Source organism: Esox lucius, chromosome 9 (assembly GCF_011004845.1).
Source record: "Esox lucius isolate fEsoLuc1 chromosome 9, fEsoLuc1.pri, whole genome shotgun sequence".
NCBI lineage: Eukaryota > Metazoa > Chordata > Actinopteri > Esociformes > Esocidae > Esox > Esox lucius.
Window position 1 is genome coordinate 18,245,166 of NC_047577.1, and position 14,100 is coordinate 18,259,265.

Consider the following 14,100-nt stretch of genomic DNA (forward strand, 5'->3'; position numbering starts at 1 on the left):
TGGTGTTTGTGTTAGCAGAGAATGGGTTTATAGTACCATCTACTAGAACTGGGCTACTGGCTGCTCGTCATTCCTCATTGTGTGACGGCGCCTTTTGTCTTCCGCCATGACTCTTCGTTAATCCTGTTAATTAAACAAAGTCATCGCCTGGTTAAAAACTGCACGTCTCTGATTTGCATATTTTATTAATCTATTTTTCTTCTGATAAATAGTCGGAACCGACGCCAGAAGCCATCACCAGAGGTCAATGTATATTGTGGAAATGAATAACAGTGATGTGTTTTAGGTGTTCATTGTAACTGGAATTTCAGTCGCTTTAAAAGCCAACATAAAAAAGGGTCTTGAGGAAAGAAAGCATTGCTGTGGTGCAGCCATGCAGGAAGGTAGAAAACATATTAGACAGGCCACAGAGGTCTTCTATAGGCACCTCGTCGCCTGTGACGTTCACGGCTCTTCCTCTGTAAATAGGCTGAAACGTCTACCACCAGTAGTGTAATAGTGTAGCATTCATCTGGGTGAGACTTAAGCAGTGTCGCCCTTAAGAGGCGAACAGGAACCAGGGCTGGTCAGAAAGCTGATGCTGCTGATCCAATCCAGGAACCAGGGCTGGTCAGAAAGCTGATGCTGCTGATCCAATCCAGGATCCAGGGCTGGTCAGAAAGCTGATGCTGCTGTTCCAATCCAGGAACCAGGGCTGGTCAGAAAGCTGATGCTGCTGATCCAATCCAGGATCCAGGGCTGGTCAGAAAGCTGATGCTGCTGTTCCAATCCAGGAACCAGGGCTGGTCAGAAAGCTGATGCTGCTGATCCAATCCAGGAACCAGGGCTGGTCAGAAAGCTGATGCCTCTGATCCAATCCAGGTTTGCTGCCACATTATTCCTGTCAGGCAGCCAGACATTCAGCTAAGCCAAATTGGCTGGTGAATGTGATCTTCTCCGTGCACATAGGTGCCTGGCACGTGCTTCCTGGATGGGCGAGCAGCGTGATAAGTTGCAGAATGGCTTGGAGAGATAAATGCCTCAATTATTGACTCTCCTGAGTCTGCCGAGTGTTGCTCAGAAAGAAGAAAGGCAATAGGCCTTGTTATTCATTATTGGAAATAGCATTTTTAGTACACTGGATATATGCTCTGGATAACATAAATGGTTACAAAATAATGTAAGCACACTGTTTTCTTTGGCTTCTGCAACTATGTTGAATTGCAAAGTCCTGCGGCTTGTACTCTAGTCATTATCTCCACCCTGCAACCAAGAGGGCGCAAAGCTGCAGTATTGGCTCCAACCCCCTTTCCGGGGTGTGTGCTTCTACCACTAGAGGGCACAAATAAATCAAGTATCAGTCGAGCCCCAGTCCTTCCTGGGTTTGAACTCTTCTCCAACAGTCCAGATTTCCCTGGATCTGGGTGGCAATGCAAGTAGTAAGAAAGAAGACTTCCCTGGTTTGATCAGCTACACTACACATTCTTTTAATATTGTTGGTAGATTAGAATAAAAACAAAACAATATAAACATAAATATTGAGTGGCTATCTGTACCCTAAACATTGACCAAACAACAAAAATTGTTGTTAAGTAATTGGTCTAAAGATATTTACTATATTTACTTGTGTAAATGTTAAAATAGGATCACATTATTTACTACAGGGGATCAGAGTTTCCAATTAGCTTAGTCCTTTTCACTTTGAAAGCCCCAGGGCACGCACCGCACCTCATATGGCGCGCGATAAGCCTCTTACAACCCTGAACACACCAGATGCAGAGGATGCTAATCAATAGACCACGCGGAGCGGAAAGATGCGCGTTTATTGTAGCCTAACGCTGCACGACTTCATCTGTAGCCTACTAAAATTATTATTACTCTCTAATTATCCTGTATAGAAACAAACAATACATGTTGAGAGTAGAATAACCAACATATGGGATATCAAGGTGCAAAGACCTAGGCGACTCTGGTATTCCTGAAACGTTATTCAACATGGATTAGACCTGTTATTAGACAGTACAATGCTTCCACAAGATGTAGGACTGCAAAAGCCCCGGGTCTCCGATCCGGCTCCGCCGATTCCACCACGGCGGGACAAGAACAGAGACTTTGCTCTTTTAAAGCGCCGGCGGTCGGGCACCGTACCTGAGCGCAAGGTGAACTGCGTTCTAGTTGGAGATGGAGCAGTCGGTAAAACAAGTCTCATCGTCAGCTACACTACAAATGGATATCCTACAGAGTACATTCCTACTGCTTTCGACAACTTTGCAGGTAATTTATGAGGTAACACAGTAGGCTAAATGTTATCTTTACTTTATGTCAATAAGGTCTATACATCTTTTTGTTTAAGTTTCTTCCTTATTCTTTAAGTCTAATGTCAGGTTATCATTTAATTGAAATTTGGTTTACAGTGTAATACCAGTAAGTGTTTTTGAGATGAAGTTGTAATAGCGACGCAGCAGTAGGCCTATTCCGTTAGTTTTTTCCAAGTTAGAGCGATTTAAAGAAAACCGTCAAGTATATGTCTTTCGTTAAGTTTCATGACGTCACATGGACGAGTTTGTAAAATGTTTAATGACTGTTTTCATAGTCAGGATGACAGCCGGTGACCAAACACTGGTATTGACGCTTTAATGATTTGCCCCTTTGTGAAGTTCATAATAATGACAGGTATTGATGTTATTCATTAAATATTTCAAGACAATGCTGTTAAATCTGTATGTATAAAAGTAGTTGCTTAATAAGACTACTGGAATCTGATAATATAATAACATGTCTGTTAGGTTTCACTCCCGAATGTGGGAGAAATGCTTTGCATGAGGGTCTGCAGCATTAAGTTGCTATATGCTGTTCAAATATTGGACTTGGGCTTATTGTTGGTTTTAATATGTTGCTTGCACATATTTCTTAGGTAATTTTTATGTAAGTCACCCTGAATAAGAGCATCTGCTAAATTACTTTCATATAAAATGTGAATAACAATATTGTCTTTTGATACTGAACCTATCTATAACAAGTCAGTGAACACTCTTGTCCTCTTCAGCTATGGTTGTGGTGGACGAAAAACCTGTGAGATTGCAACTCTGGGATATGGCTGGTCAGGTGAGTCAGAGTTGTCTTTGTCCCTAAATGAGAGTAAACTACCAACAAGCTCAACAAGACTATTCAGTTTTTGTAAAGTTTGGTAAAGTTAATGTCTTTTTTTTCTATGTTTTTTATTTTTCACGTCTGGATAGAGATGGGGGATGGAGGATGACACTATAAATGTAAGCCATTCTCTCACTGTGGTCAGTAGTTCCCTCAGGCTCTACAGCTTTGTCCTACCTCCTTCACCTTCTGCCCTGTGTGTATTGATGGATCTCTGTAGAATATCCCAGCATCCCCTTCCCTCTCTCATAGTATTGGTAATTGTTACCCCTGGTCAGAATATCACAGCATTCTCCTCCTCACTGGCCCTGAACCACAGACTTATAGCGCCTCCTGCAGTATCTGCTTGACCATGCCCCCCAGACTCTACTCATCAATGCCTGATTTCTCTCACTGGGTTTTATAGCCTCATTTGGTTTACTCCCAATGACCTTGTTCTGCGACACTAATGCCTCATTTCAAATGAACTCCTAGCCCCTGCTCCTTAGATAGGTATGTTTGTAGATCTGGAAGGATTGGACAGGTGTACAGAAATATGCCTGGACTCAGACGTACATGAAAGGCCATAAAGTCAGGGATAGGAAATTTATTTGGGATTGAGGATCTCTCTGAGCCGTGTGCCACTTCTCTCCTATAGGACGAGCTGGAACGTCTCTGGCCTCTATGCTACCGCAACGCCGATGTTTTCCTGCTCTGCTACAGCGTGGTGCGTCCCTCGTCCTTCCGCAACGCCACCAATCATTGGGCTCGCGAGATCCGCCACCACTGCCCCGGGGCGCCCGTGGTGCTGGTGGGAACCCAGCTGGACCTGAAGGAAGACGTCCAAGTGCTGATCCAGCTGGACAGGAACCAGGAGCGTCCGGTGGGCGCCGAAGAGGCCACGCAGCGGACACAGGAGGTCGGGGCCGTGTCCTTCGTCGAGTGCTCGGCTCTGACCCAGAAGAACCTGAAAGAGGTGTTTGACCAGGCCATATTGGCCAGCCTTCAGCAGTCGGAGAGTGTTCAGTCAGTGCTGCAGACGCAGAGCCTAAGGAAGAAGACCCCGGAGAAAATCAAGAGTCTCTCTGAGACGTGGTGGAGGAAGCTGAACTGTGTTGTTGTTCAAGGAGAGTGTCATGGTGGAGACTGAACACCCAACGCAGCGGTTTTGGGATGTTGGATTTTTCAACGCTTATTTTTTTCTCTTATTTTATTACAGATATAATATATGAACTGAAACAAATATATCTTGGAAAAAGTGTAAAAGCATTATCTAGAGACTCAAGAAACAATCTAATGTCTAACAATTCCAGGGATCAGATAGCATTATCATTGCTGGCAAGATAATGACTGCAAGATAATGAAGTGTTAGTCATAGCATATGTTAACTTCTTGTCATCTCCCAAGTAGTAAATAGTTTGGTTTTTGGAGTCCGTTAATGTAGGCACAGCCAGTCTGAATTAGGTGATTGGATTTTAGTCAGATCCAATAGCTGGGATGAATGCGAACATATGACCTCTGTGTCATCCAGTGTAACTCCACCGATGGTTGAATGTCACCAATGGGGGTATGTTGTGGGGGACTACGAGAACCAGCGTGTACAAACTGAAAAAGGCAAATTGCAGAGAAGTCTACTTTGTTTGACCATAAAGTGTGTGAATGTTGTTTAATATTAGATGAAGTACAGTCATCGTTCAGGGTTTCATGTTTGACTGCACCAAAACGCTGTTCCTGTATCAGTTGTCGCCATTGCTGGACACCAATTTAAATCCAACACGGGTAAAGGATACTCCAGGGCCTCTCAGATTGACTCTAATCGGCTTTAATCTGCAGATCAGTTGGTTTGGCTCACTCCTCTAAACCCTGGTCAGGTCTGGTGTGGTGATAAGTCGTAATGGTTCCTCTACAGCTTTCTAATAGGACGTGACAAGACCACCTGGACAAATTAGCAGGACATATGGGTTTTGACTGAATGCCCTCACACAGTTACACATTAAACCTGCATCAGCCACGTCTCCAAGCCTGTCTCACTGCTGTACCACAATGAAGGCATAGATTACTGGGTTACCGGGTTACGGCATATGCCCTAGGTTCCAGAGAAGGATACTCAGTAGTTATTCTTATTAATAAGTAGGTAGTTTCTGCAAATGGACATACATCTCTGGCACCCTGAAGGGTTTTAAAGGACTTAAAACTAAGTTTGACAATGGCAGAAAATCAGATTTTACTGAATAATGTCACTGAAAGTTGAAAAAGGTGGTGACAAGCAGACCTGATTAGTTCGTGAAACATTTAACAGGAAAAGGAGTGGTGATAAAGTGATGTAACATCTTGTAAATCTCCAGGAGGTTTGCAGAGAAAATCCTGCAATGTTCTACTGTCATAAAAGAAGTTTGCAACTAGGGGTCGCTAAAGCATTACATTTGCTGTGCCACAATTCGTGCTCTTTCGAGCGTCAAGTTGACTTAAGGTCAGTGCATTTCTATCATATACCTATGTTTATTATTGGTATGTATGTTATTAGTGACATACATCTATTTATACTGGTTAAAGGCATTTGTTTAAAGCTGATAATCTACAGTGCCACTGATATAAATACTGTATGAATCAATGCCTCATTCAGGTACCTAATCCATTTTAACAAATGTGTGGTTCTGTAGAAAGTTCTGTAGCCTACAGTTAAGTCTCCTAGCCAGAGGGTGCAATGACACTGAGTAAGACTTGTCCTAAGAAAAAAACTTTTTGATGGATAGCCGGTTCAGGAGAGTCTCCGGCGGTGGCTTGGGATGTTAACAGTTGGATATTAAATACTAGAAGCTTGAGACAGAAGTTGTTTGGCTCATCGTTATATCCACACCTTACAGTTCCAACCTGCCTGAGTCTACAGAAGGTGTTCGGCAAAGAGTGGCCCATCCACAAGCCAAAACTGTCCTGTCTAGGGATCCCCTAACATTCCCCTCAAACCTGTTAGTGATCCCCCAAGATTTATTTTCATCCAAAAAGACTAAAATCACCAGACATTACACAAAAGACGTGTTTAGTTTAGAAAACCTAGTCCCACGAATCCCCGCAGGTTATCTAACATGTGTTACCTGATCCTGTTCCATTGTTATCCAGGTATACAATTATTGCTTTTTGGGCTTAGTTGTGGTCAATTTGCTGTGTACAAATATTCATTTAGGATCATTATCCTCATGTTCTGACCCTGGTCTAGAAAATATTGGCTCCCAGCTCAGCCTAGTCTCCTGCCCCTGTCCTATTGTGTACCACACGCAGCGGGCTGTTTTTAGAGGACCTGACTGTTCTTACAAAGGGGTCTATTTCCGTCCCCCCTCTTAGCTGTGCTCTTCAACTGGTTTTATTGGCTCTGAGAGGCATTGAGAAGCTAAGTCAAAGACAACAGCTCTGACCCTGTTGTGCCGTCATGCAGATCTACTCAAAGTAATAGTTATACTCATGGGCAAACACAACTGATTGTAGTCAACGCAGAAATCTTATTTCACTCAGCTTCAACTGTCCAAGTGCCTTCTCCCCAACCATTCCCCTCCATCAAGTCTTGGGCCCACCGCCCCTATTCCCAGACGCATTTCTCATACTCTTTTTGTCAATTAGGGAGGGGTTCTTCTCTGCCGGCAATGTAACACATGCGGGGGGGGGGCTATATTTAACGCCCAAAGCCCCCCTTTCAGTCCCAGCCTGCTGGTGGCGTTCCTCAAGGCACCTATTTTGGCCCTATTGCATTTTGAAATGCCAGGCAGCTTTAAATAGAGCAGGACGATGCCTGAAGAGTGGAATTCTCAAGTAGAAAGTGCTTGGACGGACTTTGGCTCTGAAGGACACAACGGTTGTATGCAGTTAGCTGTCATTGTTGGTGTGACTTTATAATGAATGTGTTACTGTTTTAACACACGTGCACCTACAGAAAAAAAGATTTAAGGAAGTATTTGTGTATTTGTCTTTTAAAGAAACACATTCTGACATTGTCTGTCTCTCTCTCTAAGCTGGGTATTTGACAGGTTGGTATTTATAGCCAGTTCTAAACAAAGGGTTCAGGGGGATCTGCATGCTAAGAGGGCCTTTTGTCTCAGCCTGATGATGTATTAGGTCACGGAATTTACTCATCGTACACAACATCTGAAAGGTCTTGTCTAGTCTGTCAGTGTGTCAAGCCAGCGGCTTAGTAGAAAAACCTTCATAAGCGCAGCGTTGGATGAGGATTGCACTCCACATCCTAAACTGGCTACGTTGGTCATGGAGGTTGTTAATGTCAGACTGGTTCAAGAGGGGATGTGTTTAGTGATTTTATTGTTTCAGGCAATTTTAGTGTTTTATTGTTTCAGGCGGTTTTAGTGATTTTGTGGTTTCAGGCACAACGGAGGGCAGATGGATTTCCAGGAACAGAAAGTAATTTAACTAAAATAATAATTTGACATAATGTACTATCTTTGTAAAGACCTGCATTTTAGGAATGGGATGAACATTAATGTGGGTTTGTGAGACACCATTAGTAAAAAAAAATGTGGCACAATGTCCAACACACGTTGTAACATTTCAGGTCTGTATGGATTGCAGCTGTCAAGTCATTTGAGGTGGCGGGATACTACCCATAAATGTCTTTACTCTTCATCCTGTTGCCAGTGCTGGACAGTGACATAGATAGCAAGCAGCATCGGTCAATAAACGGTGGTAAATAAAATACCCTCACACTATAACTATTTCAGTTACTTTAAGAGTGAGATGTAATTAAAGAAAATGAAGTGTCATGTATTAGTTAATGAAATTATGTCTTTAGGGATCTCACAACGATACATCAGTGTTGTTGTTTCATAATTCACATATAAACATGAACAAAAAGAGACGACTCCTATTCAAATGGGATTTTATTCAAAGCAGTTTTTTTTAAGTGGATGAAAATTTGTTTGAATTGTTTTTAAATACAAATAAAGTGATCAAAAACACAAATGTCTGTAGAAATAAAACACAATCAACGTTTTTCTTTCTGTATTATGATACATATATTACTCTTGGTAAAATAATTCATAATGTGCAAATAAAATCCACACCTCAAAATAACTCAAAGCTTTGTTCAGAGAGTGCAAGCATTTAATCTCCTATAAAACCATACATTTAAAGTGTCTTCCAAAGCCCTGATAGAGTATGTCATAGTTCCTTACATTGCAGTTACAGTAAGTCTATAGACAAATCATTAGTGTGTCTTATTCCTTCCTGAGAGATGGTTCTTGGAATGAAAATAATCATAAAGGAATGTTTTAGAGGACAATTAATATAGAGACTTTATATAAAGCTTTCTGTGATTTAAAGGTGCCACTAACAAGAATGTCTACGCAATGTGGAAGACCGGTGGATTGCATGAACAGTATACTACATTCAAAACGAACCCCCATTTCCTTCGCATCCAATCGGTAGCTTTAGGTTCACGTTTTAAAAGCTGGGAAACAATCTTATTTTACATTGAGATTATTCCCTACACTACTCAGTGCTTGTATTCTCATATCACCTGAAATTAAGTGAATTTGAATATATTTGAAGCCAACCTGGAAATGATAATTTCTACATTTGCCACTAGATAACACAGCCACAAAATCAAGACAATGTTCCTATTTTAAAGAAATACGCCAGACTGGCCAAGGAAATCAAGGGGCGAATATCGCAGCCAATTATAACAATCATGAGTAAGTAATACTGGGAAAAAATATTATTGTAATATTACAGCAGATACAGTATATTATGGGCATTTTCTAACTTTAAAATGCAACAATAATTTCAAAAATTGTGCGTCAATGTAGGCAGCCATTTTACTAACATAATGGTGGCTGGAGTCATGGCTTTCTCAAAAACTGCATTACACCGTATGTCTGCTATGTCATCTCTATTCATGTTTTTTTTTCAGCCTAAGATGATCTTCGAGGGAAATATCACTTGACTGTCAATAGATCTTTGACCACTCTGAATTATGATTGCCATTTCATTTGACTGTAAGATACAGCCTGCCTGCCGACTCTGTCTGCTCCTAAAACCAAAACCGTCCACACACCCTCTCCCCTCTGGCAGACAGGTTTCATCTGATTGTACACGCATTATTCACAATAGTGTTTTGGAAACTTAATTCTGACGTTCTCGTAAGGAACCGTTCCTACGCTAAGATAAAATGTGACAGTTTGGTGTAAAGTAAATTGTAAACGTGTATAGTGAATAGTACTATGAATGCCAACTGCAAACAAGGGGAACTGCAGACTTATTATGCCCACGAATGAAATGTCGCCCCCACGGGCAACTCAATGATACGTCATTAAGGAATGATCATTAAGGAATGATCTTGTGTCACAACCTCTGTCTATTTATGCACTATGTCAAGTATTGTACTGATTGGTCATTCGTGCCAGAGAAGTAGCCTTTTAAGCGTTGTGCGTACGCATGCGCAGAGACGATACGTATTCCGCTCCCCTGTTTTACTGTTAGGTACAAAAAGAAAAAGTGTATATAAACTAATATTCTCACAACAACCTTTTTTTCCAAATACAAATACTTTTCAAACACTTCATTTCTATTAATTCAACTTAAAATAGCCCTCAATTTCAATTACAGATAAAGATTACCAACATGACCTTACTGACATGACAATTCAATAAGAATAACCATCAATAATATCAATCTGCAAAAACCAGTAAAAGGCAATGGTGATGGTGTGTTGCGACAAAAACTAAAATAGCTTATTTGGTGACGTAGTACATTTCTTTACCATGTTACATTGCAATTTGAGTCTGTCTACAATACGTGAGGCAATGAGTGTTTGTGATTCTAAAAGAAAAAACATATAAAAATTGGCGGGGTAAGCTGCCAAGATGTAGTGAACAAAAAACAGAGTTGCTAGCTCAATAACTGTTGCACAATGTCTACTAGTAGGTTTCTCCGACCTTACGGCAATGTCCGCTGTACATTTCAATGAAAACAATAATACAATCATCTGGAGTGCACACTGGATTTTTGAGTTGCAACCAAATACAATAAAGCTAATGCCAGGTATTAGCGCACTAACAGTTGGTTCTGTGTAGCACAATGCCGCAACGGCTTGGCTACGGCTTCGCGTAGCTCCAAAATACAGCCACATTCTAAACCATATCAGCTTGAACTTTTCATCTAACCAATTAATGTATACTCTGTGATCCCAAAAGACTAAAACCAAGTGTAAAACAATAATCATGCTTGGACTTGCTTGGACATTAATACAGTACAAATCATACTCTGTAGACAGTTGCATACAAATTCCCAAAACTGTGCAATTTCTCAAAACAAAGCTAAATAACTTGAAATAAATAATGATTGTGTCCTCCCAGTGAAAGCAAGGTGTTATTGGGCCCACTCAGCGATCAGTTTATCCAATCGAAGACACTGTATTGTCAGGGCCCAGAGGTTTTCTTGGTCGGACCAAATGATCTTGAAACCTCAGGGCCCTTACAGTTGTCTAAGCCAATCCAGTTGTCTCATTCCATTATCCGAATCCTCAGTAAGGAAAGAGGGCGTTAAAAATCAAATGGTCAGCGATGGCTGTGGTATACCACTGATCCTCAGGCTCTACCTCAGCCGGGCAGAGAAGCAGCGCATGTACTCAGTCATCCAACGGTCATCCACCACGGTCAACTCTGCCTGACGAATCTTCTCCAGGTCAGCTGAACGCGCCCTCCTCCGGTCTAGGTTGGTAGCTCGTTTATTGGACCCTCGCCTGGATTGGACGAATGTGTCAGATGTGCGACTCTGTATCAAGAGAGATGCACATGAGGTTATTAAGTTAACGGGAGATAGGATAGGCACCAAGTGCCTGCTTCCGAAATACATACCACCGTTGTATAATTTATGCTTTCTAGGCGGAGTGTTGGATGTCGAGCCTCCCTTCTCTGGTATCCTTCCCATAAAGATGTGCCAAAAGACTTAAAATGTCCTTCTACCAAGCTTTTACCGCTTCTGAAGATTATACACGTTTATACATAGTTTGATTCACAGTTAATCAGCAATGAATAGCTACTGAGCTGTCATCAAGTATGCGTATGATGTGTGCATCTTTCGATTATAAATCTTGGCCTGATACTGAAAGAGAAAAAAACATAAAATTGCATGAATATCAAAATATGTTCCAAGCTCACAAAAACACCAAGAAGATTTGGTTGGGAGCAGGGGTTGAATTGGACAGGAGCCAGCAGGAGCTAAGCTCCTGCACATATGGTCCAAATGAGACCTAAGGTCTCTATATGTTAAACTGCTGGCCAGTGTACTTCCACTGGCCAGCAGTTTAACATATAGATACAACTGGAAAGTAGAAAGTAGGGATCCTGCCACCTCCCAAATCCCAATTAAACCCCTGGCTGGGAGCCGACTCACTAAAATTGACACACATTTTCCTTTCTGGCATTCGTCACATTTTGCCAAATAAATAAAGCAATGGTACACATGTGGCCATGACTTATGCCATCTGATACATGAGTGAGAGTGACTAACCAAATCAGTGAGTGTCCCGTGAGCATGCCATCGTGCCTGGTCTGTTATTTGACAAGGGCTAATTGAGTGTCACTGGCACAACAAGTACATCTGAGTAATGTGAGACCACAGTTGAAAATTGATTCTGGTTTATTGTACATTAACTGTGGGACCAAAAGCAGAGTGCATCGTCTGTCTATAGGCGGACGTGCTTAAACACACACACACACTCAATCCCTCTCTTACCTCATTTGTAGACCTTCTAGCAGATGAAGCCTGCCTCTCTGACCAGTCCAGCCTGGCCGAAGATCGTTGGTTCTCCTTCTCCGTGGTGAGGGCCGGGGGCTGGCTCTTTGCCCTGGAGGGCTTGCGGACAGGCCCCGGCCTGATCTCGTCCCGCGAACCGTCCCTGTGACACAGTTCTGCACGGGGGGTGCGGTGGCGGCGCTTCGGCTCTTTCGCCGGCTCCTCGTCGGAGGACGTCTTCTCAGCCGGGCCCTCGTCTGTCGTGCTTTCAGCTGCCATCCTGTTTTGGGCTGCTGCCTCTCCAACTGCCCCCTCGTCTGGATCATTAAGGCTTCCATTCTCTATTACCACCGCTTTGAATCAGTAGAAAGTGAAGGGAGGAGAGGAACGGTCAGTTAGCACACAGTGTCCAACCCTAATATGGCTGCATTTAACACAACCCCTCCATATTGGAGTGGTGTGGGGAGCTGCCATAATGAGTGCCCAGGGAGTACTCGTAAAAAGCCTTGCTCAGGGACAGAACAGCAGATATTGTCACCTTGCTCTGGGATTCAAGTTAACTATTTGGTTGCTGGTCAGACTCTCTAATCACTAGGCTTGTGTAAATGTTATAATAAGGACCTAACATGTCGACACCTTTTTTGTATTGTGCTTAGCTCGAATGCATCATATATTGACCTTATTAGAATGGTAACTACAGTCAGGTGTACAAAGGCATATGCGATACTATAACACAGATACCTGTGGGTGGTAAGGCATCCAAGAGAGTAAACTCCTTGGCTTCCAGTTCTAGTTCCCCATTCACAAAAGGATGCTTCGGTTCTGGGCTTTCCCTTAATTCGGACTTCAACGATGGAGTCTCGGGCCTGACGTCTACAGGCACAACTTTGTTCCTCATCTTCGGGGTTGACCGCCCGCTGGCACTGGAGTCTGACCCGGTTGAGGTGTCCCACCCTTCCCAGAACCATAACGGTTTGTGCGCATGCTCCATCACGCGTCGAGTCAACCTGTATTTCACAGATTCCTCATAGCACTTTGAAAACGTCTCCCATTTTGGCTCTTTGAATTTCTTCATGTACTCTGTACGTATTTTTTTACTCAACATGATCCCTGTTATTAGTTAGGTCCAGATCTAAAACTATGGGGAAAAGAAGAAAAGAGATCTGTTATTACACACTTACCTCAGCAATGCAAAAATGTGTCTAGGTGCCTATGTTTCTATATTTGGTGTGCTATGTGTCATTGCAGGCTAACTGTCGACAGTCCCTCCACACAAAGAATCCTGCAGGAATCCAGTGCAATACAGTGCACCTGTGCCTTCTAGTGTTACCTGGCCCCGTTTCCCTCCAGTACTGTAACGTATACCGTCTGATGGCTTTCTATAGGCTACGCCCCAAAACGCCCACCTGATGTGAAACACACATTGCCTTGTACTTTAGCACGTCATTACAATGTTATGTAGGCTAAGTATAGTATAATATTAAACATGGGGATAATTCATATGAAGTCATTTGATATTCTTACTTATTTTTGCAGTCCGAAGAGCATTCTCGTGCATAATTTATTGTACCTCAGGCTTTTCTGACACATAAAACTACATTAGCTCTCATATGAGGCATGACAAAAATCTGTTACTGTATTATCTGTTGTTTCTGATTACCAAATATGGCTAAGGCCAAGACGGCTGTAAGATTGAGGTGTGAAAGCTACTGTTTTCAAAGGCTTCTCGACAATATCGAGATCCAATATAGCAGCCATTGCAGACGCCAGTACGTGTTCAGGTTTCATCAAAACACATTGCACGGGTCATTCGCTACTGAATTGTTATTTTATGTCCACATACCAATATATGTATTAAATATGAATACTTACTGGCAATTGGGTGGCGAAAACATACAGTGCTGGTTGCGTCGACGTTTGCTTTACCTGCGCACAGTAGCCTGGTTGTAAAAACAGCCACAGTAGGTTAATTCCGGCGCTAATAAGATTAGCCCTTAACCGGTATTCATTATTGAGAATGAAAGTACATCACCAAAAATGTTCACTTCCTTAATATTATTTTGCATATCTTTGCACTGAATAATCTGAAAATGGTCTTCTCTACCTTGACAATATAGATGACTTCCATACAAGGAAAGTCTATAGCCAGTGCAATGCGCATGTCCACAACAGCGTGGTACAGACGCTATGGTCTCTTTCTATGATGCCTTTTACTCCAAAGCGTCGAATTGCTTCAACAGGTGTGTAATCAATTCC

At 42.3% G+C, this 14,100-nt stretch overlaps 2 protein-coding genes across 5 annotated transcripts; one reads left to right on the forward strand and one right to left on the reverse strand.

Moving 5' to 3' along the window:
- Positions 1-1,774: 1,774 nt before the first annotated feature.
- si:ch211-133l11.10 (rho-related GTP-binding protein RhoU) lies at positions 1,775-8,094 on the forward strand. Its single transcript, XM_013135347.4, has 4 exons — positions 1,775-2,253; positions 3,026-3,084; positions 3,219-3,248; positions 3,767-8,094. Exons 1-4 carry the CDS (start codon positions 2,004-2,006, stop codon positions 4,256-4,258), a joined length of 831 nt encoding a protein of 276 aa, XP_012990801.2. The 5' UTR covers positions 1,775-2,003; the 3' UTR covers positions 4,259-8,094.
- A 907-nt stretch (positions 8,095-9,001) lies between these two features.
- ccsapa (centriole, cilia and spindle-associated protein a) lies at positions 9,002-14,018 on the reverse strand. Of its 4 annotated transcripts, none has more exons than XM_020049489.3 (5): positions 13,949-14,018; positions 13,717-13,784; positions 12,586-12,982; positions 11,845-12,197; positions 9,002-10,881 (listed from the first exon to the last, which is right to left on the reverse strand). In XM_020049489.3, the coding sequence occupies exons 3-5, from the start codon at positions 12,947-12,949 to the stop codon at positions 10,702-10,704; spliced, it is 897 nt and encodes a 298-aa protein (XP_019905048.2). In that variant the 5' UTR covers positions 12,950-12,982; positions 13,717-13,784; positions 13,949-14,018; the 3' UTR covers positions 9,002-10,701. The 4 variants fall into 4 exon arrangements, with proteins under 4 accessions (XP_019905048.2, XP_010887531.2, XP_034150402.1 ...); XM_010889229.4 differs by adding an exon at positions 13,175-13,250 and having other exon boundaries at positions 13,717-14,010; XM_034294511.1 differs by having other exon boundaries at positions 13,771-14,010.
- Between the last annotated feature and the right edge of the window lie 82 nt (positions 14,019-14,100).